The sequence below is a fragment of the Syngnathus typhle genome, unplaced genomic scaffold, assembly GCF_033458585.1.
Source record: "Syngnathus typhle isolate RoL2023-S1 ecotype Sweden unplaced genomic scaffold, RoL_Styp_1.0 HiC_scaffold_97, whole genome shotgun sequence".
Classification (NCBI taxonomy): Eukaryota; Metazoa; Chordata; class Actinopteri; order Syngnathiformes; family Syngnathidae; genus Syngnathus; species Syngnathus typhle.
Genome location: NW_026872003.1, coordinates 73,330 through 97,320, shown reverse-complemented (window position 1 = coordinate 97,320; position 23,991 = coordinate 73,330). Strand labels below are relative to the sequence as shown.

At 44.5% G+C, this 23,991-nt stretch overlaps 2 protein-coding genes and 1 long non-coding RNA gene across 14 annotated transcripts; all 3 read right to left on the bottom strand.

Moving 5' to 3' along the window:
- Window positions 1-2,867: 2,867 nt before the first annotated feature.
- On the bottom strand, window positions 2,868-3,855 carry LOC133148513 (uncharacterized). The gene is made up of 3 exons (XR_009712650.1): window positions 3,548-3,855; window positions 3,185-3,419; window positions 2,868-3,091 (listed from the first exon to the last, which is right to left on the bottom strand). It is a non-coding gene; the product is annotated as an uncharacterized LOC133148513 (long non-coding RNA).
- A 4,192-nt stretch (window positions 3,856-8,047) lies between these two features.
- Window positions 8,048-9,767, bottom strand: LOC133148507 (prelamin-A/C-like). Its single transcript, XM_061271549.1, has 8 exons — window positions 9,753-9,767; window positions 9,542-9,667; window positions 9,254-9,317; window positions 9,059-9,180; window positions 8,775-8,985; window positions 8,578-8,685; window positions 8,388-8,507; window positions 8,048-8,325 (listed from the first exon to the last, which is right to left on the bottom strand). Exons 4-8 carry the CDS (start codon window positions 9,169-9,171, stop codon window positions 8,251-8,253), a joined length of 627 nt encoding a protein of 208 aa, XP_061127533.1. The 5' UTR covers window positions 9,172-9,180; window positions 9,254-9,317; window positions 9,542-9,667; window positions 9,753-9,767; the 3' UTR covers window positions 8,048-8,250.
- A 7,312-nt stretch (window positions 9,768-17,079) lies between these two features.
- LOC133148502 (ATP-dependent DNA helicase PIF1-like) lies at window positions 17,080-21,427 on the bottom strand. 12 transcript variants are annotated; one of them, XM_061271536.1, is made up of 5 exons: window positions 20,091-21,427; window positions 19,926-20,029; window positions 19,539-19,821; window positions 19,132-19,260; window positions 17,080-18,879 (listed from the first exon to the last, which is right to left on the bottom strand). In XM_061271536.1, exons 1-4 carry the CDS (start codon window positions 21,425-21,427, stop codon window positions 19,182-19,184), a joined length of 1,803 nt encoding a protein of 600 aa, XP_061127520.1. In that variant the 3' UTR covers window positions 17,080-18,879; window positions 19,132-19,181. The 12 variants fall into 12 exon arrangements, with proteins under 12 accessions (XP_061127520.1, XP_061127519.1, XP_061127522.1 ...); XM_061271535.1 differs by having other exon boundaries at window positions 19,136-19,260; XM_061271538.1 differs by having other exon boundaries at window positions 19,604-19,821.
- Between the last annotated feature and the right edge of the window lie 2,564 nt (window positions 21,428-23,991).

Sequence of the window (23,991 nt, the reverse complement as noted above, 5' to 3'; positions counted from 1 at the left end):
TTCTTGTAGTCATCTGCATCAATTTGTACAATGTCCTTATGAAGCAGATCCAGCATCGCAGAGTTATGGCCATCTACCTGTTTATTGGTGGCAAAAACATGCAGAATATGACTTGGACACATTTCTGGAGAAGTGTACCTCGTAGCAAGATGAGCTCTGTCCAGTTCCGAAAGTTCATCAGACTTTTCTTTCACCCGGAGTCGGTTCAGCAGTTCGGCAAAGGCAACATCGTCTTTCTGCCTCATGATGGCGGTGAGCGTGATCTTTTTGAAGTTGTCACGCCAGTGGTCCAGCCGAGTGGGATCGTACACGCATAGCGGTTTGGACTGTCTCACGGGAGGGAGCTGAAAGAAATCTCCAACAGCAAGAACAGACATGCCACCAAAAGGTAAATTGATGCCTTTGATTTGTATCAACCTGGCATTCACGTAGGCAAAGAGGTCTTTGGACACCATGGAAATCTCGTCGATGATGAGTATTTGGGCGATCGACAGCTCGGCTCTGACTTCGTCCAGTTTATTGCCCAGGCCGTGGTACGGGGGTTTGAGACTTCTCGGCAGTTTGAGCAGACAATGCAAAGTTGTCCCAGAAATGTTGAACGCCGCCGTGCCAGTGAAGGCTGCGAGAACGACCGTCTGTTTGGAAATGTCGGCCTCCTCAGCCAGTCGTGGTAGTCTCTGCAGTATTTTGGTAGCCTCTGTGTGGATACACTTGATGAGATGCGATTTGCCGGTCCCGGCGCCACCGTTGATGTGGTAGAAGAACTGCTCGATGGGCTTTGAGCTACACACACGTTTTATGCACCAATCTCTGACCTTGTAGAAAACAGACGCTTGCTTTTGGTTCAGGTTCCGATACATGTCACGTAACACTGCGGGATCGATGGCAGCAGCTTCTGTCGCAATGGAAATTTCAGACGTTTCTGACCTTACGTTATAGTCCGGGACATTGTCCTCCACGTTGTCATTTGGTTCATCTCTTGCGTTGTTTTCCTCAATGCATTCGAGTCTTTGCAACTCGCTCTCAGGATCCAGGTGGCACCATTCGTTTATGACGAGCCCGCTCTCCTCCACCTCTTGGATGGCATTGTCAATGTCTTTACTGTGTTTCTCATACCTTTCTCTGTTCCTTCTGACAATTTGGCACACGCGCTCCACAGAGTCGTTATACGGTAACTGTACACAGGCGTTATCATGAAACAACTGATAGGAAGGACAGCGTTCAGATTTTAATTGGCAATCAGCACGATGAGGCAGGTACAGCTTGAGCAAGGAGCAGTAATATTCCTCCAGATTCTTTTGTTCAGAGTATTTGCAGTATTTGATGACCGCATGTTTTTCTGTTCTTTTCTGGACAAAGCCCATGTCGTTCAGCAGAGGCAAAACATTCTTACCTTTGGCTTGTTTGCCATAAACAATTCTGCACATTGAGGCAAAATCAGCCAAGCACATGACTTCAAATTCCTCGGTTTGAGGTCTGGATTTGTATTTTTCCGGCAGGCCAGTCATCCACACTTCATGAGATTTCTGCGTTTTGCCCTCAAGGAGCGAGAGAGGATAACTCATTTTCAGCGCATTGTCACTCGTCTGTACAAATACCACCACCATGCGGGAGGACTGTTTCATATGCAAGCCGCACGCACGTGCGACGCATTCCTGAGCACTCACTTCTCTTTTCTTGGAGTACGCTTGCATAATTTGCTTCATTTCATCGCTCTCGTTGACATTTGCGCAGCGGGAGTTTTCAATGACCGATTTCAGGTATTGGCTCAGACCGTGTTCAGCCTTGCTGATGTAGCTGCAGATGTATGCGATGCAAGAGTAGGCATTCAGGATGTATTGGATGTCCAGGTTTCCATCCCAGGCAAGAAGCAAATGGCGGTTGTAGTTGTTGACCCAGCAGTCTTTCGGTTCTCGCTTAAGCACGACAGAACTCGACGAGGCCGTCATGCGCAAACAGTTCATGTACTCGTCACCGGTGAGCTTACATTTAGCCAGTAGCTGAGGCAAAGTCAGGGATGCCGTTTCAGGCTCATTCAGCAGATTTAGCACGGGAACAAGCTTGGCATTCGACGCCAACCGATCGTCATTGCGTTGATCTCGATTGTCGTTGTCGACGGGCGCAGGTCTGACGATCATTGTTTCATCGCACGGTTGTTTGGGGAATCCAAAGCGGCAATTTGCACCTTGGTGTTTGACGCACGATTTGGAGTGACTTTTGCTGTGCATCTGAACCTCTGTGACCTTTTTGTACAATTCCGGTTCCTTCTGCGGGTCCGGCAGCTCGGCCGAGATGTAGCGAGACACAAAATGACAGATGGCTCCATCCGTGGCTTCCTCAAATACAGGGGCACCTCGAACCCATATGAGGCAATGAATGTGAGGACTTCCTCTGTGTTGAAACTCCAGTCGGTAAAAGTAGTCGACGACCTCACCAATCGGTTGCGCCGGAGAGAGGATCAAATCTCTGAACAGAGCTTCCACACGCTTGTCAAACATGCGCATCGTCGTCACAGGATTGCTGCGTAGGATCTCACACTTGTTGGTAGCCCAGTCAAGTTGGGCGAAATTCACTACTTCACCTTGTTGCGCTTTGATGGCGCTGATGACCTCTTCCCAACGCATTTCGGCAGCAGAAAATGTGCAAAAGAACGTGGGTGTGCCCAGCTGCCGGATCATAGCAAAAAGATCTTTGGTGGTTTTCTCCCAATAGGCCGGCGTACCTCTCAGCGGTGTCATGAATCGGACAGCATCTTTGCTGCGCACCAGTTTCTCAACTTCACGTTTGTCCTGAAGCATGGCATTGTTTATCCTTCGACCATCCCTGGTAAAAGGCTTACCTTTGCGCAGCTGTATTGTCATGCTCGACGTTGCCTGGTAAATTTCAGTCACAAACTGGGCAAAGAACAAGTAGTTGGTATCTCGAGCAAAGCGTTCATCCACGCAACACAGACGGGTTTTGAAATATTTGCTTGGTGTGAGTTTTATTGCTCTCTCTTCATCGAGGGTGTTGTGACCAGTGGGAAACTGCACCGGAAAAGCCATGGCCTCAAGCTTGGGAGTCTTGAAAAAACTTACTGGGTTGTTTCTTTCTGCAGGAGCAACACAATAAATGCCCTCTGTAAAACTCATAATTTCCTCTGCCACATCATTGGGTTGGAGACATGATTCAAGTATCACTCCACCATTTGGTTGATCACCGTCTTCCGAATTTTCTTGTTGCTGTTTGTTACCACTGTTGTCATGTTGAGAGTCACTGTTCATCCCACACAGAGCATCACTTTCAAATCTGTACATCTCCTCCAGAGCTTCCTCATTGTACTCACTGTCGCTCATTTGCGCTTCATCGGAGCTGCTCTCATCGTCAGTGAGGGTTGGGTCGCAAAGGTCCGCATCGTCGCGAATGGTTATGTCTCTGTACTGTGGATGGACTTGTTTCAGTTTCATCAGAGCGCTCATTAGCTTAGACCAAGTGACAGTTTAAAAAAACTGATGGCCTTTGTAGCAAAGCCGTCTCTTCAGTTTCACTCTCAACATCTGTGACTTACTTCTTAGTCTGGGCAAGACATTGACCGTCTCTTGTACTTCCGATGGCACGCACACCACATTTCCACGAATGGCTCGTTGTTGACCTTTGGGAAGAGGTACAATTTTGGCAAATGATATGCATTTGGAAATGAGGTGTCTCTCCAGTATGTTCAATCCACACAGTTCCTTTGGAATATCAGCGAGTGTGAGATTGTTCGCAACAGCAAGTGCAGGCATTTTACCATCTTTGAGGTGACTATAGCAAGTGTGACATATCCACTCCAGTTTTCTTTCAGCTGGTACGCTGCACGAGGCCTGACATTCATCATCACAGATATGGACAAATTGTCCCGTGAGACAACTTGCAACAACATGTCTGTTTTTCTTATAAAATCTACGTTGACAAGCGCGTACTTGGTTCGGAAACAATGCTCTGTGGCAAACAGTGCAGACAAATGTGGGGCCATTTTTAATTTGGGCTTTGAATACCTCAACAGCTTTCATGAGCACACAGTCATTTCGCTCCCTACATAGTCGGTTTATGACTTAGTATTTTTTCAAAAGCATACTTACTCTGCGCATTGTTTTGGTCTTCAGTGAATCAGATTTTTTTGCCATTATGCGCCTCATGATTTCCTGATGTTTTAATCGGAATTCAGGGTTGTTTAAATAACGGCGTGTCATGTAAGAGCGCTGCCTGTTTCGAAACCCAACATCGTCACGGTAACGTTCTGTGATGTAAGCGAGTTGTCTCATCGTAAAACACTCATCTGTCCTATAACGACGTGAGAAACGGGAAAGGTTTTTCTTCTTAAACTCATGATCCGTCTGACAACGTTGTGTAAAATAGGACTTTTGTTTGGCACAAAAACGCTTGTCCTGTTGATAACGGGTTCTAATATAACCCAATTTCCTTTGTCTTACCTCTGCAATTTGACTGTACTGTTCCCTCTCTTTAGAGTTTTTCATCATTCTCTTTAGTTCCTGTTTTTTACGTCTCACTTCCAATTTTTCTTTTAACTTTTCTTGTGCTTTTATTTGTCGTAGGAACTTTTCTCTACGAGATTTTGGAATTTTTGTCACATTTGCCAGCTGTTTACCTGTAGTGAAAACCACTCCACTGTCGTTATCGGTAAATTCTTGGTGTGACGTTCACCTGAACACCGTCTAGTGTCGCTCGTCTCAACACATGAGACAATCTCAGCAACTGGTCTGCTTGCGGCAACACGGATTTGCGTCATCCACTGCTTCTGTGTCAGCGTTTTCTCTCGTGTGTCTGTCTGTGCATTAAAACTGAGAGATGAATAGAATTCAAGTCGACGTTGCAATGTGATCAACTGCAATTTTCAAAACCGCAAAGGCTGCAATTTGAAAAAGAAAATGTGCGTATATTTATTTATTGAATGACTACCATTTCAGTCAAACTGTTTTCTAAGTTGTATTTGAGGTAGTGCCCTTTTTTTGTATTGAAGTTAATGTATCGCTTGTGTTTGGTAAATATGTAGAAAGAGAACCTTAAAAAAAATGGCAGATTAAGTCAAAAACAACAATGACATACGTATCATTGGCTGTTTTTGCTTCGTTTCAGTTTACTTTGGGGTTGAAGAAGGATGACGTGCACCTGCATCAACAACCTCCACCCGAAGACCACGACGAGTTGGCCACCTGAAAGTCAATTTGGTCTGAGATATTTATTTGTTATTGTTACGACATTGTCTTGAAGTCTGTTCCATGTTTTTGTCAATAAAAGTCTGACAGTAAAGCCCATAAGTGGCCTTACGATATTTCAGTTTTGCAAATATATATATATATATATATATATATACGATGTCTTTGAATCTCAGAAAAAGAGATTTCTGTAGTTCAATCTAATAAGTGAAATTCTCAAAAGACACCTGCCAAAGTGTTATAAATCAAGCAGTTCAATTCACAAGTAAGCAAATAGTTTTATTCATGTTTTAAAAATACATTCCGTTTAAAAAATAAATATAATTATCATGCCTTCAAGTATAAAAACAATAATATGTAATAAATATCTTCTTTAAATAATTCATACGACTGTTTGCAATAAATAAGGTCTTAGATTCACAATGGCTTTTTTGAATGAGCAATAGATAGGTTATCTACAGAATAAAAAATTTAAAAAACTCAGTGCGTCATGCAAAAACAAATACATCATCAATCCGTCAGTGGGTTACGACACGTCAGTGCAGATCCAACAACTTAATTCACTTCATGTTTTGCCCAACATTTCCGACGGGCTTCAGTGGCGGATTTGACTACCGCAATAAACTAAACATGGCGAAGACCTTGGCATGTTTTCCCCTTCGCCGTTCTTTGCGCCTCAGCGCCCTCTCGTCGTCAACAATGAAGATGTAGAGCTTCCGCAGGATGTTGTGCGCCGTCATCTTTCTGTGGAAAGCATCGGGGTGGTACAGTGACCTCAATAGGCTCTCTTCCTCATTGCTACTCAGGCCTGTGACCTCTTCTGGTTTTTTCATCTGCCGGACAAGAGTAAGCAACACAATGTCAAAATAGGTATTATAGTAACAGCAAAATTCATTTCCTATCCCTAAATTGTCACACTGGCCAACCTTTTGTTTGATATTGTAGAGCAGGAGTTCAGAGTAGTGTTTGGCCTCAGACAGAATTTTACTGCCGAGATATTCCTTCTCCACGTGCTTGAGAAGAATTATGTAAGTGGACAGACCTTGGGCCAGCCTGTGCAGGCAAGCCTCCTGGAAAAAAGAATATTTAGGTCAGTTAAAAAACAAATATCTATTCAACCTACGCATAAAAGTCAAGCCGATGCTAGCAAACAATTATGGAAAGTGTCAGTGTCTGTATTTTCTCCCACCTCTGGTGGTTTTCCATTTCTGGTTCTTACCTTGCTAAAGTTGGAGCTGGGGCAGTTTGCTGGAAACTGAGGTGCTTTGTAGTGCTCCAGTAAATGAAAGTTGACATTGTTTTGGAATTCATCATCAAACTGATATTGAAATTAGTCACAAGTCAGATATGTTTTACAGCCAGGAGAAGACAATGAAGGTGCTTTCTGAATTTCCACTTACAGCTTTCTGGTGTTCTTTAGCGGTACCCAGAACCGAGTCCCAAACATGAGCAGAGGTCAGCAGGTCAGAGGGCGCCGTTTCCTCCTCACTTGAGGTGTCGCTTAATGGCAAGACGGTGGTCGCTTCTGTCAACGGAGCGCCATTGGCTTGCAGTACTAGAAAAGCCACCAAGCCCACCGCGAGAATTTGCGTGTCTAATGCGGAAGCAGAAGAAAATCATGAATGAATGGCAAAAGAGGAAGAAAATTCAGGAAACATTCATCACTGACTTACACATGTTGGGCATGTTGCGTCGAGATTACTCTTGCCTTGACCGCCTGCTCTCGTGGAACATGTCTTGACTTCTCATTGCACAGCCGTTATATATTCTACTGACCGCAGGGATTTCCGAATACCTTCCGGTTTCAATTATATACTGATGAAACCGATATTACACTCTTTTTTTTTTGGTGCATTGTCAGGTTTATTTCAATGACTGAATAATTATTAAGAGAAGAGCAACAGCAAACAAACCACAAGTGAGACAGAATATTAAGTCTTTTCTCGCGAGGAGAACGATAGAGAGAGGAAACTCGGTTACAATCTCCATCATTTCTGAGTTCTCCCTCCACGTGCTCCTCTATTTAATGTTTTGGTTGCCCTGGTTACAGAGGCGTTGCTACACTAAAGGGAGGGGAGATCGTGTCTGTAGCAACGCTGATTAGCTAAGGAATGTAGTGTGGTGTGAATTAGCACTTCATCGTCGGCCCGTGACCCGCGCAGGGTTTGTCCATCTGTTCTTCTCCAGTTGTTGGCCGTGGGTGAGATCAGATAACTTTAATTGCTGCTTTCCTGTGGAACAATACAACTAGACCTTTGCTAGACTTTATCTACTTAGTAAATTAACACTCAATAACAATAAGTAACTTGTCTTAAACACTAAAGCAAATGTTAAGTAAATGTAAGGTAACTGGTATGCAGTTCCTTAAACAAACATTGAGTAAATATAGGATAACTTGCACGCAACTACTTCAAACTGTGTTTAACACTTAACAAAGAAAAACAGTTCTGATCAACAACAATATATGAACCAAACCTACAGTTAACTGAAAAGGAATGAAGTTTTCTTTCAATCAAATAAGAACATTTTGCCTATGCAAATAAGCTCTGCTTATTGGTAGTGAAGGCCTCTTACAGGAAAAAAAACACACAGATAACATAAGGACAGGAAGGATACATATGGCTGACAGGGATCAAAAGATCCCTGTCACTAAAAGTAAAGAGCCTAGATAAAAGGAAAGCCATAAACTCATAAATGACTCATAAAAACAGCAAGGCCAAACAGCAAGCATCTCTTGCAGTTCTATTGGGGTAAAGCATTGATTAGAGAACGCATGATAATATATATATACATTTTTCTAACATGCATACAGCAGAATGTAATTACACAGAATGAAAAAAGACGAATTCAATCATTTTTAAAGAACAACAACTTTATTTCAATTATTTCAATTAAATTTCAGTACAGGTCGGAGCAGATTTTATTTAAAAAAAGCCCATTTAATTGTATTGTTATACAATATTTTTATAATGTGACCATGTCAAAAGTCAAAGTCTGCTTTATTGTCAATCCCTTCATATGTCAAGACACACAAGAAACCGAAATTCCATTTCCTCTATCCCACGGTGGAAGTGGAATTTCCATCATCATCTTCCAAACGTGCGCCAGTGGCTTTGCTCATCCTTATTTCCTGGAAGAAAAACGGACGTCAAAAGAGAAATATTGCTTCTTGTCGCTTGAAAGATGTGTCACCTCTCCGTTGGCGTTGATCAAGGTAAAGTGGACCTGGCCTACGGGTCCCCAGTTGGACTGTGTCTCCCAGACTAGATCAGAGGGAGGATTGTGGTTTCGGCCAGCGTCAGCCGCCCAGATCTGATGCATGTAAAGGTCATTGAAATATTGAGCACCTTGTATCTGAGATCTTCCAGATAAGATTGATTACCGTGACACTCTCGTGGGCCTTCAGGATGAATTCTGCGGCAAACTTGAATACGATGGGAGCAGAAGATCCAATCTGGAGCTTCACCTGCCAGTTCCCCAAATTCTGATCCTAATAGTTGAAATTGATCTCAACAGGTTAGTCGTTACTGGAAAATGTGCAAATTTCGTAAGATGTTCCCCTGTGACACATCCACTGACCTCATCAACTGTATTGCGGAGTCTGACATATTTGCCGTACGAGTCCACTTCATCCAGAGTGACCTGCTGCTCATCCACAGTGACCTGCTGCTCATCCACAGTGACCTGCTGGGCGATTTTAGGACGAGGCACATTGCATCCGCCCGAGCTCAAACCCTCGCTGTCCTTCGGACGTTTCCTCTTTTTGCTGGCCGACATGGTTTGGCGTACCCTGGGGACAAACGTGGCGACATTAATTGCTATGAGAGCAAACGTTGTGGTATGTTCTAAAGCTGTAAAAAGACCTCTCCTCCTTGTTCTGGGTCCGCTCCCTCTCTGTAGACAGAGCCTCCTCCAGATCTTTCACTTTTTGGCCGGCTTCCAACACCATGCGAGACTCGTGCTGGCTTTGGACCATGCGCAAGTCCTACGTGAGACGTGAGAATGACTCAGCTTTATTTTCATTAATTAAATAAGCGATAGTGATGGTAATTACCGACCGCGGAATGCAGCTTCTTTTCAAACTCCAGCTCATCTTTAAGGATTTGAATGTGATGCGACTTCCTGAGCAAAAACAGTATTAAACCCTCGACGCAGTCAAATGCGCTATTTATATTGATGTGCGACTATGGGATGGTTAACTGAAAGTCCAATTGAGCTGCAATTAGTCACGAGGAGGATTTTCCTTGGGGTGTGGCCCCAGCAGCAAAGCAATTATGTCAGCACTAATATCCACTATCCATTTTGTTGTTGGCATATTTTTGATAAAATGGCCGGGCGGGCCTCACCTTGCTTCCAGCTCGTCAAAATCAATCTTCAGCTTGGACAACTTCACCTGCAGACGTTCACGCTCTGTGGCCTCTGAGTCCAGAGCCGCACGGGCTTTCGCCAGATCGGATTCTTTCTTCGTGTCCCTGTGATGACAGATATACACATAAACTGAGAATATGGAAAATTTCGGGCAGTCGGACAAATCAGCGTGAACAAACAAATACATACAGCCGAGTTAAAAAAACACCAGAACAATCAAGTTGTCAGGTTTATTTCAATGACTGAATAACTATTAAGAGAAGAGCAACAGCAAACAAACCACAAGTGAGACAGAATATTAAGCCTTTTCTCGCGAGGAGAACGATAGAGAGAGGAAACTCGGTTACAATCTCCATCAATTCTGAGTTCTCCCTCCACGTGCTCCTCTATTTAATGTTTTGGTTGCCCTGGTTACAAAGGCGTTGCTACACTAAAGGGAGGGAAGATTGTGTCTGTAGCAACGCTGATTAGCTAAGGAATGTAGTGTGGTGTGAATTAGCACTTCATTGTCGGCCCGTGACCCCCGCAGAGTTTGTCCATCTGTTCTTCTACAGTTGTCATGGCCGAGTCGTCCGCGAGCAAGATCAGATAACTCCTGTGGAACAATGCAACTAAACCTTGGCTAGACTTTATCTACTTAGTAAATTAACACGCAATAACAATGAGTGACTTGTCCGAAACCCTTGAACAAGACTTGAGTAAATATGGGATAACTTGTACGCAACCACTTCAAACTGTGTTTACCTCTTACAGGAACAAAAACACACAGATAACATAAGGACAGGAAGGACACATATGGCTGACAGAGATCAAAAGTCACTCAAGAGAAAGAACCTAGATGAAAGGAAAGCCATAAACTCATAAATGACAAGGCTTTACTTAAACTATTCCAACATTTCCCTCCTGTTTATCACATATTTGCTCAATATTTACATCACCAAAAACAACCACTTCTCTCGATTTTCGGTTGTCGGATCACAAGTATGGCACAAATAAGTTTACACCAAAAAAGGACAAATGTTGTGATATTATCATTTGGAAACACACAGATCTGGGAAAAAGTCTGTAAACTCAAGTGCAAAAACTGCATCATCATCATCGTTATCATCAACATGCTGCTGTTCAGACATTAGGCATACCCGGGCCACCTCGTCGTCCATGGGCGAGATTGCTGTAGTGATAAGACGATTAAACAGAGCACGGAGACATGGAATACAACAACATCCACACAAGGTGAGTATAGCAGTGATTGAGGACACAAGGGCTTTATACTTCCCAAAAGCAGTCATCCACTTGTTGTGCTCTTTCATCCTCGTGTTGAGGGATTGCAAATTTGCAATCATCTTCGTCAGGCTCCCATCAGGGGCGGTGTCATTCTGGATGAAGGTGCAGCATTGTTCCCTGAACATTGCGCAGATCCTTCCTTTCCCAGACAACAACATAACAAGAGCATTGCGGTTCTGGATTGACATTAGGGAAGGCATGGCTAGCTGTTCGTGCACTGCCTCAAGTCCCACTTGTGTCCGTTTGCCCAATTTCTGCATGTTGCAATGGATGTAATTTATCCTGTCAACGTTCTTGTTCATCGTCCACCAGTAGCAAATGGAGGACTCCCATCCCGCTTCAATTTGGTCAATTAATGCTTATTAATCAGGAACTCTTCTGGGGACTCTAATTGCATCAATTTCAGTCAGATCATCGTCGCCTCTCAAATTTAAAGACATTATGTTTTTTCCAGCTTTTTCCCAGATCTTGGCACGTCGGTACATATACAATTTTTGTTGACTACATTCTCTAAAAGCAATGGTTTCTTTTCTTTTTCTTCCATTCAACGGATATTATATAGAACACTCTGTCGCACATTTCACAATCAGTAAACAAACTATCCACATTCATTTTCGAGATATTGATTCCATTCTTTAACATCTACAGCAGTTGTTGACAAACTATTATTTCTTTACATAACGTTTTTGCCACTGTTAAGGCATTCAGTGTTTATTTTGAAGCCAATTCAATCAATTTTGAGAATGCATCTATTATGACCAGGCATTATAACCCTGTGGATTGCGTTAAGCACATGTTAAACAAGCTCTTCAAAAAAATTTTTTTATAACTGTTTAACTGTTTTGAATATGAATCAAATTCACATGATGTATAAAGCTGACTGAACTGCCCCATTATCCCTCCTCTTGAGCCATGCGACACACAACCATGGCTCAACATTGCTGCCCGCTTGTATAGGTTTTTTTGGAGGATAGGTCAGTCTTCTGGTCATTTATAGATGCCATTCTCTACTCTTGCCCCTCTCTTTGTCCATGATTGAATTTCAATCTATGGACTTTGTCGCTGCACATCTTTAAAAATGTTTCAGTAATTCAATCCGCTTCTTGTGTGTATAAAATTTGAAGCGTCTTTTGCACTGCAGCTATGCGGTTCCGTCCGCAAGCTTGTTACCTCTTGACACCTTATCAGTCTCGTGCGTGCCCTGCACACGTGGACATAGCTATTTGTCGTGGCAATTGGACTGCTTCCACAACTAGCTTAGTTGTAGTTTCTTGTAGTTTCTTTTCAATCAGTTTCTCATCGTTTATCACAAGAATTTTAGTAATTTGAACAAAAGTCAAAAAGTATGTTTTATTTTACTCAATTGTACGGTTTAGAGAATCCATATGTAGTAAAGCGATGTATTACTACATATGATTTCATCTTCATTTAATTTCGACACACCTTTCAAAATGCTTCTCAGTGTCCCAGTGCACACATGCTTTGCGTGTGTAACTGGTTGTCTCAACCCGTGCTCCACATCCTAATCTTTCCTCCCCCCCAGGTGTCAAACCAATCAAGATAAAGATAAAAACTAACAAAATAACCGCCAGTAAAGTAATATAATAGACAATTGTTGTTGTTTCTCAACTTTAACTAACTCAATCACTCTCTTATTCCCAAATGTAAAAACTTGTGTAGTCTTGACACAACCAATCGACTATTTCTTCTAAATTTAGCTTTGTAAAGTTATTTAATAATTTTGCTTCATCCAATTCCAGAAAGCAAGTTCTTTCCATCTCTCAAATTTGGTTTCATCAGGGATAGGCATTAATGCAGTGTGGACCAGTTCCTGCCCACAAAAAATTGCTTGCCTTTCCTTTCTTCTTATTTTCACATTTTCACATTTTCACAAAATTGCTTTTGTTTTGCGGTGCAAATCATATGGACTACAATCTAGCAAATTCTTTTGTGCACCTACATTAGCCAATTTTAACACATAACACTGACAGCACACAGAGAACACAAAAACGTACAGCAGAGACACAGCTCACAAACAATACAAACAAACAACGCTGCGCAAACGTCATCCTCTGTTTTGACGTTTTGGTTATACTTTTGTTTTCTCATCAGTGCCTTTTATCCTTCATGCAAATATTGTCACATCTTCCTTAGACATCACTCTCTGAGAAAATCACACTGTCCCTGCTTCGCCTGCAGGGGGGGGGGCAGCATCAATGTTGATTGGTCACAGGCTGGCCATTTCCTGCAACAACCATGATGCCGGCCCACCGCCCACACGAGCATAGCAAAGGCCCACGCGGACAGCCCCACGACAACGCGTGAGCGCAGGCACGCTTATCAGTTTCACCTTCTCAAAGGGCAGGCCAACTCTGCTGTTGCCCTCCCCTATCATGTTCACCTTCAACATCTTTCAGTCTTCTACACAACATTTGCTGTCTCATTCTCGTCCTATCAAGCCACCATTCTAGTCACTGTCTGCCACACACGTCTTATTTTCTCTACTGCCACACACTGCTCATCTTAGTTTCTCCAACAAACTTAAACACATCATCGTCCACTTCTCAATTTCCCTATTATTGCTCAACAGCCTCCAGAACATTCTCCATTACTGATTTCTTCCATAGAACACACATCTCACTCGCACCCATACACACACCCATTCATGAGGATCCTCTGCGCGCACACGCGCACACACACACCAGGACAAAAGGATGAGGCACAACATATAAGAGCACATAGAAGCACTAAGAACACCTTTTTGCTCGTCATATGATGACAGCACAAAATGTCAAAATGAGGATGCTTTCTCAGAACAGGAGTCAACGTGAACTCCACTAACAAATGACAGGACCTGGTTCATGTTTTGTTTAAAAAACTTAGTAGAAGGACTATAAAAGGAGTCAGGCCCAACTTGAGTCCAATCAGAAGCCGCCAGTGCATCTCTGGCCACAAATCCCAAACTCTGCCATGTGGCCGTAAAAGGCCGAAACAATGAGATGTGGAGCGGAGTGGGAGACATGTGCAATTTCTGCACCTCAGAGGGAGCCGGCCCTATGACAACACAGGCACGGCTTTCACCATCATGCAGGAGGAAAGATGTCTTCAAGGAGGCAGGCGTAACAGCCTCAAGCATGTTCTCGTAGTTGTGATCAGGACCAGGCGTGTTTTTATGCCACATGGTTACGTGCAGGTTGGTTGGGTCCATCGCCTGTTCAGGGCAGCGCAACAGGGTGCCTGCCTGGGCTAAAAGAGGGGTTCCAAACTGCACAACTTCTGCATCAGTCAAATCCAATGAATAGAAATAGTAGCAATGAAACTGTCCAAAAATCTGTAATTGATGTCGCCTTTTGACAACGATTTTGTCATTAATGGGCACAAGGGAAAGACTAAGTGCAGTGAGAGCATCTCTTCCTAACAAATTAACAGGGCAATTGGGCATCAGCAAAATGGGAATGCAACAACTTTCCCCTTCTGGGTCCCGTATCCAGACTGGACGAGCCTGGGGTACTGGGGTTGTCACACCATTTGCCGCTCTCACCCAGAAAGTCTTTCCTCCTTCTAGCACATCAGCAGGTATGTCGCGACGGAAATTCTCACGACCGCGCCCTCTCTGGCGTGGTTCGAAGGTTCTGTTTTGATAAAACACCTCAGATGAATCATCATTTGCAAAAAAGATGGCGGCCACTTTCCCTTTTTCTTTTCCCTTTTTTAAATTGACCCGAGACCGCATGGGGAACCTTCAGAGTCAAAGGATGAAATAACACAACACTAGCACTGCTTTCCACAGCCATGGAGGCCGCCACCACGGCCCTCACACATGGCGGTAGAGCACAAGCAACACTATCCAATTTCGAAGAATAAAAGGCAACAGGTCGAAACTTTGAGCCATGCGATTGAAGCAAAACAGAGGTCATATAATGACCTTTGCAATCAACAGTTTGGACAAACGCTTTATCATAGTTAGGTAGGGCCAGAGTGGAGCTGGAGACCAGAGCCTGCTTGATTAGCACAAAAGCATCCTCAGCTTCGGGAGTCCATTTTAATTGAGTGGACATTGAGATGTTCTCTTCGTACATCAATTTGGACAGAGGAGCAACAATTTGTGCATAGTCAGGTATGCAGCTTCTACAATAACCTGTGAGCCCCAAAAAAGACATCATTTGTTTCTTTGTGAGTGGTTTAGGAGCTAGCAAAATAGAGGTCTTCCTACTTTCAACTATAGTCCGACCTTGGGAACTCAGATTGTGGCCTAAATATTTAATTTCAGTGGACCACAACTGGAGTTTATTTTTGCTGACTTTGTGGCCTTCTTTTGCCAAGTGATGCAGCACTGCAAGCGTGTCTGTCTGACAAGAGGCATAATCAGGGGACGCCACCAAAATGTCATCAACATAGAGCAAAATCTGACTCCCCATTGGTGGGACAAATTTTGCCATGCTGGCTGCCATCACACATTAAATTGTAGGGCTTTCACAGTACCTCTGAGGCAATCAGGTAAAGGTGTACCTCAACCCAGCATATGTGAAAGCAAACCAAAACTGACTTTCTTCAGCAATAGGGACAGAGAAAAAGGCATTGCTAATGTCAATTACTGAAAATATCTTCGCATCAGGTGTTAACAAATTCAACAGGGTATGCGGGTCAGGGACACAAGGTGCTCTTTGAATGACAGCATTGTTCACTGCTTGCAAATCTTGCACCAATCTCCACCCGACAGAAGGTAGTGCCTTTTTCACAGGGAAAATTGGAGTATTGCAAGGAGAATCAGGGCAAGGAATGATGACACCTGCCCTTAATAAATCTGAAATAACAGGTGCAATACCCTGCAAGGCATCGGGTTTCAATGGGTACTGTCTCACACAAGGGCGGTATTCATTTTTTAGGTCTAATAACAACAGGAAGTGCTCCTTTCACCAAACCTACGTCAGAGGGACCTGTCCACTAAAGTTCACTTGGAATCCCAGCGAGGATTTGCTACTTGAATCATTGGGTAAGCATCAATTACTTCCGCTCCCGTGTAGCCTGGGCCGCAGCTTGCCGCGGGGGCTGAGGGAGAGGGAGCTTCTGACTTCACGCGGCTCCGCGTCACCATGGCATGAGCAGAATCACTATATTTTGGAGGATCACCTGCGCTTGACAATTTGGGGTACAAAGTCGGAAAGGATGGTTCGCTTTGGCGTCCCACAACGCCTTTCTTTGTAATTTGATCATCCTTTTCATCTTCATTTATCACACCCTCAGCTACGGCCCTCAAGCGAGGCCGCGCTGATGTCGTTTCATCATCTTCCTGCCTATGCAACAACAAGCTCTCTTTGGATTTTTTATTCTTTGGTTATCCATTTGTCAAGATATTTTACATTTTCTGGGTCGACCCATTCCATTAATTTCCAATCCTTGCATTTTAGTTCATGTCGGGGTAGGGACTTTCGCTTACTATTTAAGTTTGCCATGGTTTATTTTTCTAAATTTTGGAGTTGGTAAATTGAACGGCACCTACAGTGTCCTAAAACCAACTTTATTCACAGGACAGTGGTTAAAATCCAATGTGTGGTAAGTCTCCTTTCACCTCCCCCGAAAGAGTTGATGCCTTTGCACCTACACAAAGCCACCGTTTACAATCCTGTGTGTTTATATAGAGGAGCGCTCAAATGAGATCACTCTCAGTCAAACCGTACACAAGCATACCACGCGCGTTTTTTTTTTTTAAGAACAGAGGAGTCTGCCCCTCCTGCTGCGGAATTTAACTAACATAAAACGTTAGGGGGCTCCACATCCGCCCCTGCAGAATTTAACTGTTTCTAGTGGTACTTGATAGGGTCTAGAATTCTCAAGGTTTTTTTGTTTTGTTTTTTTAAATAACAGAGGAGTCCGCCCCTCCTGCTGCAGAATTTAACTAGCTTGAAAGCTAGGGGGCTCCACATCCGCCCCTGCGGAATTTAACTGTTTCTATTTAGTAGAATTAATATTCCTACTCACGGTCTGCTGATTCTCTTCCTCGGAAGATCTCGTCAACCCTCCCGGTGTCCAGCCGGACTGATCGAGACAGTCCCGTCAAAGGGCTTTTGTTTACCTCGGCCGAGGATTTTCGCCTGTGTCAAAGAGCCCGCTGGAACCGTTCAGGGCGTGTTGAGATCCCGGAACGAGCCCCCAATTTCTGTCAGGTTTATTTCAATGACTGAATAACTATTAAGAGAAGAGCAACAGCAAACAAACCACAAGTGAGACAGAATATTAAGCCTTTTCTCGCGAGGAGAACGATAGAGAGAGGAAACTCGGTTACAATCTCCATCAATTCTGAGTTCTCCCTCCACGTGCTCCTCTATTTAATGTTTTGGTTGCCCTGGTTACAAAGGCGTTGCTACACTAAAGGGAGGGAAGATTGTGTCTGTAGCAACGCTGATTAGCTAAGGAATGTAGTGTGGTGTGAATTAGCACTTCATTGTCGGCCCGTGACCCCCGCAGAGTTTGTCCATCTGTTCTTCTACAGTTGTCATGGCCGAGTCGTCCGCGAGCAAGATCAGATAACTCCTGTGGAACAATGCAACTAAACCTTGGCTAGACTTTATCTACTTAGTAAATTAACACGCAATAACAATGAGTGACTTGTCCGAAACCCTTGAACAAGACTTGAGTAAATATGGGATAACTTGTACGCAACCACTTCAAACTGTGTTTACCTCTTACAGGAACAAAAACACACAGATAACATAAGGACAGGAAGGACACATATGGCTGACAGAGATCAAAAGTCACTCAAGAGAAAGAACCTAGATGAAAGGAAAGCCATAAACTCGTAATAAGTACAAGGCTTTACTTAAATTATTCCAACACAAGTCAAGTCAAGTTTATTTGTATAGCCCTAAATCACAAGCAGTCTCAAAGGGCTTCACATAGACAGAAATTGACAATTATTCTCAAAGCATCCCCTGATCTTAAGCTCCCAAAAGGGCAAGGAAAAACTTAAAAACCCCTACCAGGGGAAAATGAGAAACCTTGAGAAGGGACCACAGATGGAAGGATCCCCCTTTCAGGATCACCAGGTTGAAATGGATGCAGAGAGGGCACAAATGATACAACATGAAAATCAATTAAATAAAAAGTGGATGTCCATGTCATAGCAGAGGGCTGCCGAAGGAGCCCTCAATTGTCCTGGCAGTGTCTTCGAGGAGGTTGAGCTGCAGTTCCCCCATCCTGAATTGGCCCACGAGAATCCAGATAGCCGCTGTCAGCATGGGTGCCACCTAACCACCTCCCCGGCCGGGGAGGGAGGGAGGGAGGGGGTGGAGAGGGAGAGAAAACAAACTCCAGCCGAATCGGCCACTACAGGTTAGTTAAAGGCCATGTCATAGAAATGTGTCTTTAAACGTGTCTTAAATGTTTCTACTGAGGTAGCAGTCCTAATATCCATTGGTAGGGCATTCCAAAGCTCTGGAGCCCGAATAGAAAATGCTCTAGAGCCTGCAGACATTTTCTTGGCCCTCGGTGTCGCTAAAAGGGTAGCGTTTTGCGAACGAAGGTTACGAGACGGAACATAAGGAACAACTAGGTCGACGAGATATGAAGGCGCTAAGCCATGCAGCGATTTATAGGTTAGTAGAAGAACCTTGAAGTCACATCTAAAATGGACCGGGAGCCAATGTAAGTTGGCTAGTATTATCACCATGACAATTGCGAACACACAGAAAGAAAATAAATAACTGGAACATCACTCAAACACCGGTGATCCCATCGTGAGTCCCACATATGGGATGGTTAACTGAAAGTCCAATTGAGCTGCAATTAGTCACGAGGAGGATTTTCCTTGGGGTGTGGCCCCAGCAGCAAAGCAATTGTGTCAGCACTAATATCCACTATCCATTTTGTTGTTGGCATATTTTTGATAAAATGGCCGGGCGGGCCTCACCTTGCTTCCAGCTCGTCAAAATCAATCTTCAGCTTGGACAACTTCACCTGCAGACGTTCACGCTCTGTGGCCTCTGAGTCCAGAGCCGCACGGGCTTTCGCCAGATCGGATTCTTTCTTCGTGTCCCTGAGATGACAGATATACACATAAACTGAGAATATGGAAAATTTCGGGCAGTCGGAGAAATCAGCGTGAACAAACAAATACATACAGCCGAGTTAAAAACCATGACAATTGCGAACACACAGAAAGAAAATAAATAACTGGAACATCACTCAAACACCGGTGATCCCAACATCACCACAACAAATTCAATGTCGGTCACACCCTGAACGTATTTCTTTTCCTGGGCCACGATGTGACTTTTGACACAAATACCTACGCCGCCACCACGTTTTGTAGCCAAGTCAGGACAGTTTGTGTAAGAATCACTTCGGTTCCTGCAAAACATCATGTAGCCTTCCAAGCAAGCACGTCCATCGGCCACTGATCCTTGGAGGTGTGTCTCTGTGAAGCACAAAACATCAGCGAAAAGCAGTTCGTGATGAGACACGATATCTTGCACGTGACAAGACAGCCCTTCGGTGTTATGATGGACGACAACCAGGTGATTTGCCCGATCTACCGACGGCATCACGCGAAGGAGGGGCATGACGCTCTCCAAAGAATCCTCTGCCATCTCAGCAAGAGCAGCAGTGATTTGTGGATTTGCATGAAGCCTTCTCTCATCCATATGCAGAATATGCAGACCACTGAGCGAAGTCACTCTACTCAGAGCTACGTACCCCATGCCGTGTTCGAAAACACCTTTCAGCGAAACTGCAGCCTGTGACGTTGTCATGCCTTGTACCTTGTGGATCGTGCAGGCAAAAGCAAGCTTGATGGGAAACTGTCGGCGCGTCACTCCAGCCTTGTTCAGCTTCTCCTCCAGTCTGTCAATGTACACGGGGTTAGCAGCACGCGCTGTGTTACTCACATGATCGAGTTCCAAGCCAAGTTTCTGGACACGGGCTTCATTTGGATAGTTCACCAATTTGACAACTTTTGCAAACATCCCGTTGCACAGACCTGATTGAACATCAACGTTCCGTGTGATCATAACACGAGCACCCAAGGCAACTTTGATTGAGTCCGGGAGCTCATTCTTAGCGCCTTGCACAGGGGAAGCTTGCCTTGCCATTCTGCCAGTTCCTTTGTCTTTCTTGTAGTCATCCGCGTCAATCTGCACAATGTCCTTATGAGACAGTTCCAGCATCGCAGAGTTATGGCCATCCACCTGTTTATTGGTGGCAAAAACATGCAGAATATGCTTTGGACACATTTCTGGGGAAGTGTACCTCGTGGCAAGGAGAGCTCTGTCCATTTCCGACAGTTCATCTGACTTTTCTTTGACGCGAAGTCGGTTCAGCAGTTCGGCAAAGGCGACATCGTCTTTCTGCCTCATGATGGCGGTGAGCGTGATCTTTTTGAAGTCGTCACGCCAGTGGTCCGGCCGCGTAGGATCGTACACGCACAGAGGTTTGGACTGTCTCACGGGAGGGAGCTGAAAGAAATCTCCAACAGCAAGAACAGACATGCCACCGAAAGGTAAATTAATTCCTTTGATTTGTTTCAACCTGGCATTCACGTAGGCGAAGAGGTCTTTCGACACCATGGAAATCTCATCGATGATGAGTATTTCGGCGATGGACAGCTCGGCTCTGACTTCGTCCAGTTTATTGCCCAGCCCGTGGTACGGGGGTTTGAGACTTCTCGGCAGTTTGAGTAGACAATGCAACGTTGCCCCGGAAATGTTGAACGCAGCCGTGCCAGTGAAAGCTGCGAGAACAACCGTTTGCTTGGAAATGTCGGCCTCCTCAGCCAGTCGTGGTAGTCTCTGCAGTATTTTGGTAGCCTCAGCGTGGATACACTTGATGAGATGAGATTTGCCGGTCCCGGCGCCACCGTTGATGTGGTAGAAGAACTGCTCAATGGGCTTTGAGCTACACACACGTTTTATGCACCAATCTCTGACCTTGTAGAAGACGGACGCTTGCTTTTGGTTCAGGTTACGATACATGTCGCGTAACACCGCGGGATCGATGGCAGCAGGCTCTGTCACGATGGACATTTGCGTTGTTTTGGACCTGACGTTGTAGTCCGGGACATTTTCCTCCACGTTCTCGTTGACATTTGCGCAGCGGGAGTTTTCAATGACCGATTTCAGGTATTGGCTCAGACCGTGTTCAGCCTTGCTGATGTAGCTGCAGATGTATGCGATGCAAGAGTAGGCATTCACGATGTATTGGATGTCCAGGTTTCCATCCCAGGTAAGAAGCAAATGGCGGTTGTAGTTGTTGACCCAGCAGTCTTTCGGTTCTCGCTTAAGCACGACAGAACTCGACGAGGCCGTCATGCGCAAACAGTTCATGTACTCGTCACCGGTGAGCTTACATTTAGCCAGTAGCTGAGGCAAAGTCAGGGATGCCGTTTCAGGCTCATTCAGCAGATTTAGCACGGGAACAAGCTTGGCATTCGACGCCAACCGATCTTCATTGCGTTGATCTCGATTGTCGTCGTCGACGGGCGCAGGTCTGACGATCATTGTTTCATCGCACGGTTGTTTGGGGAATCCAAAGCGGCAATTTGCACCTTGGTGTTTGACGCACGATTTGGAGTGACTTTTGCTGTGCATCTGAACCTCTGTGACCTTTTTGTACAATTCCGGTTCCTTCTGCGGGTCCGGCAGCTCGGCCGAGATGTAGCGAGACACAAAATGACAGATGGCTCCATCCGTGGCTTCCTCAAATACAGGGGCACCTCAAACCCATATGAAACAATGAATGTGAGGACTTCCTCTGTGTTGAAACTCCAGTCGGTAAAAGTAGTCGACGACCTCACCAATCGGTTGCGCCGGAGAGAGGATCAAATCTCTGAACAGAGCTTCCACACGCTTGTCAAACATGCGCATCGTTGTCACAGGATTGCTGCGTAGGATCTCACACTTGTTGGTAGCCCAGTCAAGTTGGGCGAAATTCACTACTTCACCTTGTTGCGCTTTGATGGCGGTGATGACCTCTTCCCAACGCATTTCGGCAGCAGAAAATGTGCAAAAGAACGTGGGTGTGCCCAGCTGCCGGATCATAGCAAAAAGATCTTTGGTGGTTTTCTCCCAATAGGCCGGCGTACCTCTCAGCGGTGTCATGAATCGGACAGCATCTTTGCTGCGCACCAGTTTCTCAACTTCACGTTTGTCCTGAAGCATGGCATTGTTTATCCTTCGACCATCCCTGGTAAAAGGCTTACCTTTGCGCAGCTGTATTGTCATGCTCGACGTTGCCTGGTAAATTTCAGTCACAAACTGGGCAAAGAACAAGTAGTTGGTATCTCGAGCAAAGCGTTCATCCACGCAACACAGACGGGTTGGGAAATATTTGCTTGGTGTGAGTTTTATTGCTCTCTCTTCATCGAGGGTGTTCTGACCAGTGGGAAACTGCACCGGAAAAGCCATGGCCTCAAGCTTGGGAGTCTTGAAAAAACTTACTGGGTTGTTTCTTTCTGCAGGAGCAACACAATAAATGCCCTCTGTAAAACTCATAATTTCCTCTGCCACATCATTGGGTTGGAGACATGATTCAAGTATCACTCCATCATTTGGTTGATCACCGTCTTCCGAATTTTCTTGTTGCTGTTTGTTACCACTGTTGTCATGTTGAGAGTCACTGTTCATCCCACACAGAGCATCACTTTCAAATCTGTACATCTCCTCCAGAGCTTCCTCATTGTACTCACTGTCGCTCATTTGCGTTTCATCGGAGCTGCTCTCATCGTCAGTGAGGGTTGGGTCGCAAAGGTCCGCATCGTCGCGAATGGTTATGTCTCTGTACTGTGGATGGACTTGTTTCAGTTTCATCAGAGCGCTCATTAGCTTAGACCAAGTGACAGTTTGAAAAAACTGATGGCCTTTGTAGCAAAGCCGTCTCTTCAGTTTCACTCTCAACATCTGTGACTTACTTTTTAGTCTGGGCAAGACATTGACCGTCTCTTGTACTTCCGATGGCACGCACACCACATTTCCACGAATGGCTCGTTGTTGACCTTTGGGAAGAGGTACAATTTTGGCAAATGATATGCATTTGGAAATGAGGTGTCTCTCCAGTATGTTCAATCCACAAAGTTCCTTTGGAATATCAGAGAGTGTGAGATTGTTCGCAACAGCAAGTGCAGGCATTTTACCATCTTTGAGGTGACTATAGCAAGTGTGACATATCCACTCCAGTTTTCTTTCAGCTGGTACGCTGCACGAGGCCTGACATTCATCATCACAGATATGGACAAATTGTCCCGTGAGACAACTTGCAACAACATGTCTGTTTTTCTCATAAAATCTACGTTGACAAGCGCGTACTTGGTTCGGAAACAATGCTCTGTGGCAAACAGTGCAGACAAATGTGGGGCCATTCTTAATTTGGGCTTTGAATACCTCAACAGCTTTCATGAGCACACAGTCATTTCGCTCCCTACATAGTCGGTTTATGACTTACCGTTTTTTTCCGTGTATAGTGCGCCCCCATGTATAGTACGCACCCCTAAAAATGCCATGCTGATGCTGGAAAAAAGCTTGTACCCATGTATAATACGCACCCAATTTTTATGAATTTTTTTAAAAAAAAATTTTTTTTTTTTTTTTTTTTTTTAAGTCCCAATGATCGTCACACACGCAGGGAGGCAATGGGTCCCATTTTTATAGTCTTTGGTATGGTCTTAACTAGGCTGGATGTAATTTTTTTTGTTGGCGTTGATTTCTCCGACTGCCCGTAAACGCACCACCGCGCGGTATGTGTGTCAATGTGAATGTTCGCTTAACATGTCCACTTTGTTATTGTGAAATATCTTGTGTAGAACTCATTAAAAAAACTTGCAGTAATTTAAAATGTATTTGTTCAACAGTATACAGAGTTTGCCAACTGAATCATGTGAATTAAGTGAAGATCCACCATGGCCTCCCTCAATGCTAACATTAGCCAAAGATGCTACACAGCATTCATATATACTGGAAGACGTCCAGTCCTGTGCATGAATGCTCTTGTTTGTTTGTGTTTACAGTTTGCGCATGACAGATAAGATTGTTAACTATGTTTGTATAGTGGACTTGAAAAAAAAGAAGAAGCCAAGTCTCGTTGTTCTGAACACCCCCTCCACACACCGCGCTCCCAGCATGCAACTCACATCAACTTGCACCTTGTATACCTTGCTTAC

What these genes read in the sequence shown, in the direction of transcription:
- LOC133148507 (XM_061271549.1), bottom strand. Translation starts at nt 9,171, where the DNA reads ATGGTCCAAAGCCAGCACGAGTCTCGCATGGTGTTGGAAGCCGGCCAA. An exon ending in AGGCCCACGAGAGTGTCACG is followed by an intron (nt 8,508 to 8,577) that starts GTAATCAATCTT and finishes TACATGCATCAG; the next exon opens with ATCTGGGCGGCTGACGCTGG. An exon ending in TGATCAACGCCAACGGAGAG is followed by an intron (nt 8,326 to 8,387) that starts GTGACACATCTT and finishes TTTTTCTTCCAG; the next exon opens with GAAATAAGGATGAGCAAAGC.
- LOC133148502 (XM_061271529.1), bottom strand. Translation starts at nt 21,427, where the DNA reads ATGCACAGCAAAAGTCACTCCAAATCGTGCGTCAAACACCAAGGTGCA. An exon ending in AGAGCTCTCCTTGCCACGAG is followed by an intron (nt 20,030 to 20,090) that starts GTACACTTCCCC and finishes ACCAATAAACAG; the next exon opens with GTGGATGGCCATAACTCTGC. An exon ending in GGAACTGGCAGAATGGCAAG is followed by an intron (nt 19,822 to 19,925) that starts GCAAGCTTCCCC and finishes ATGTTCAATCAG; the next exon opens with GTCTGTGCAACGGGATGTTT.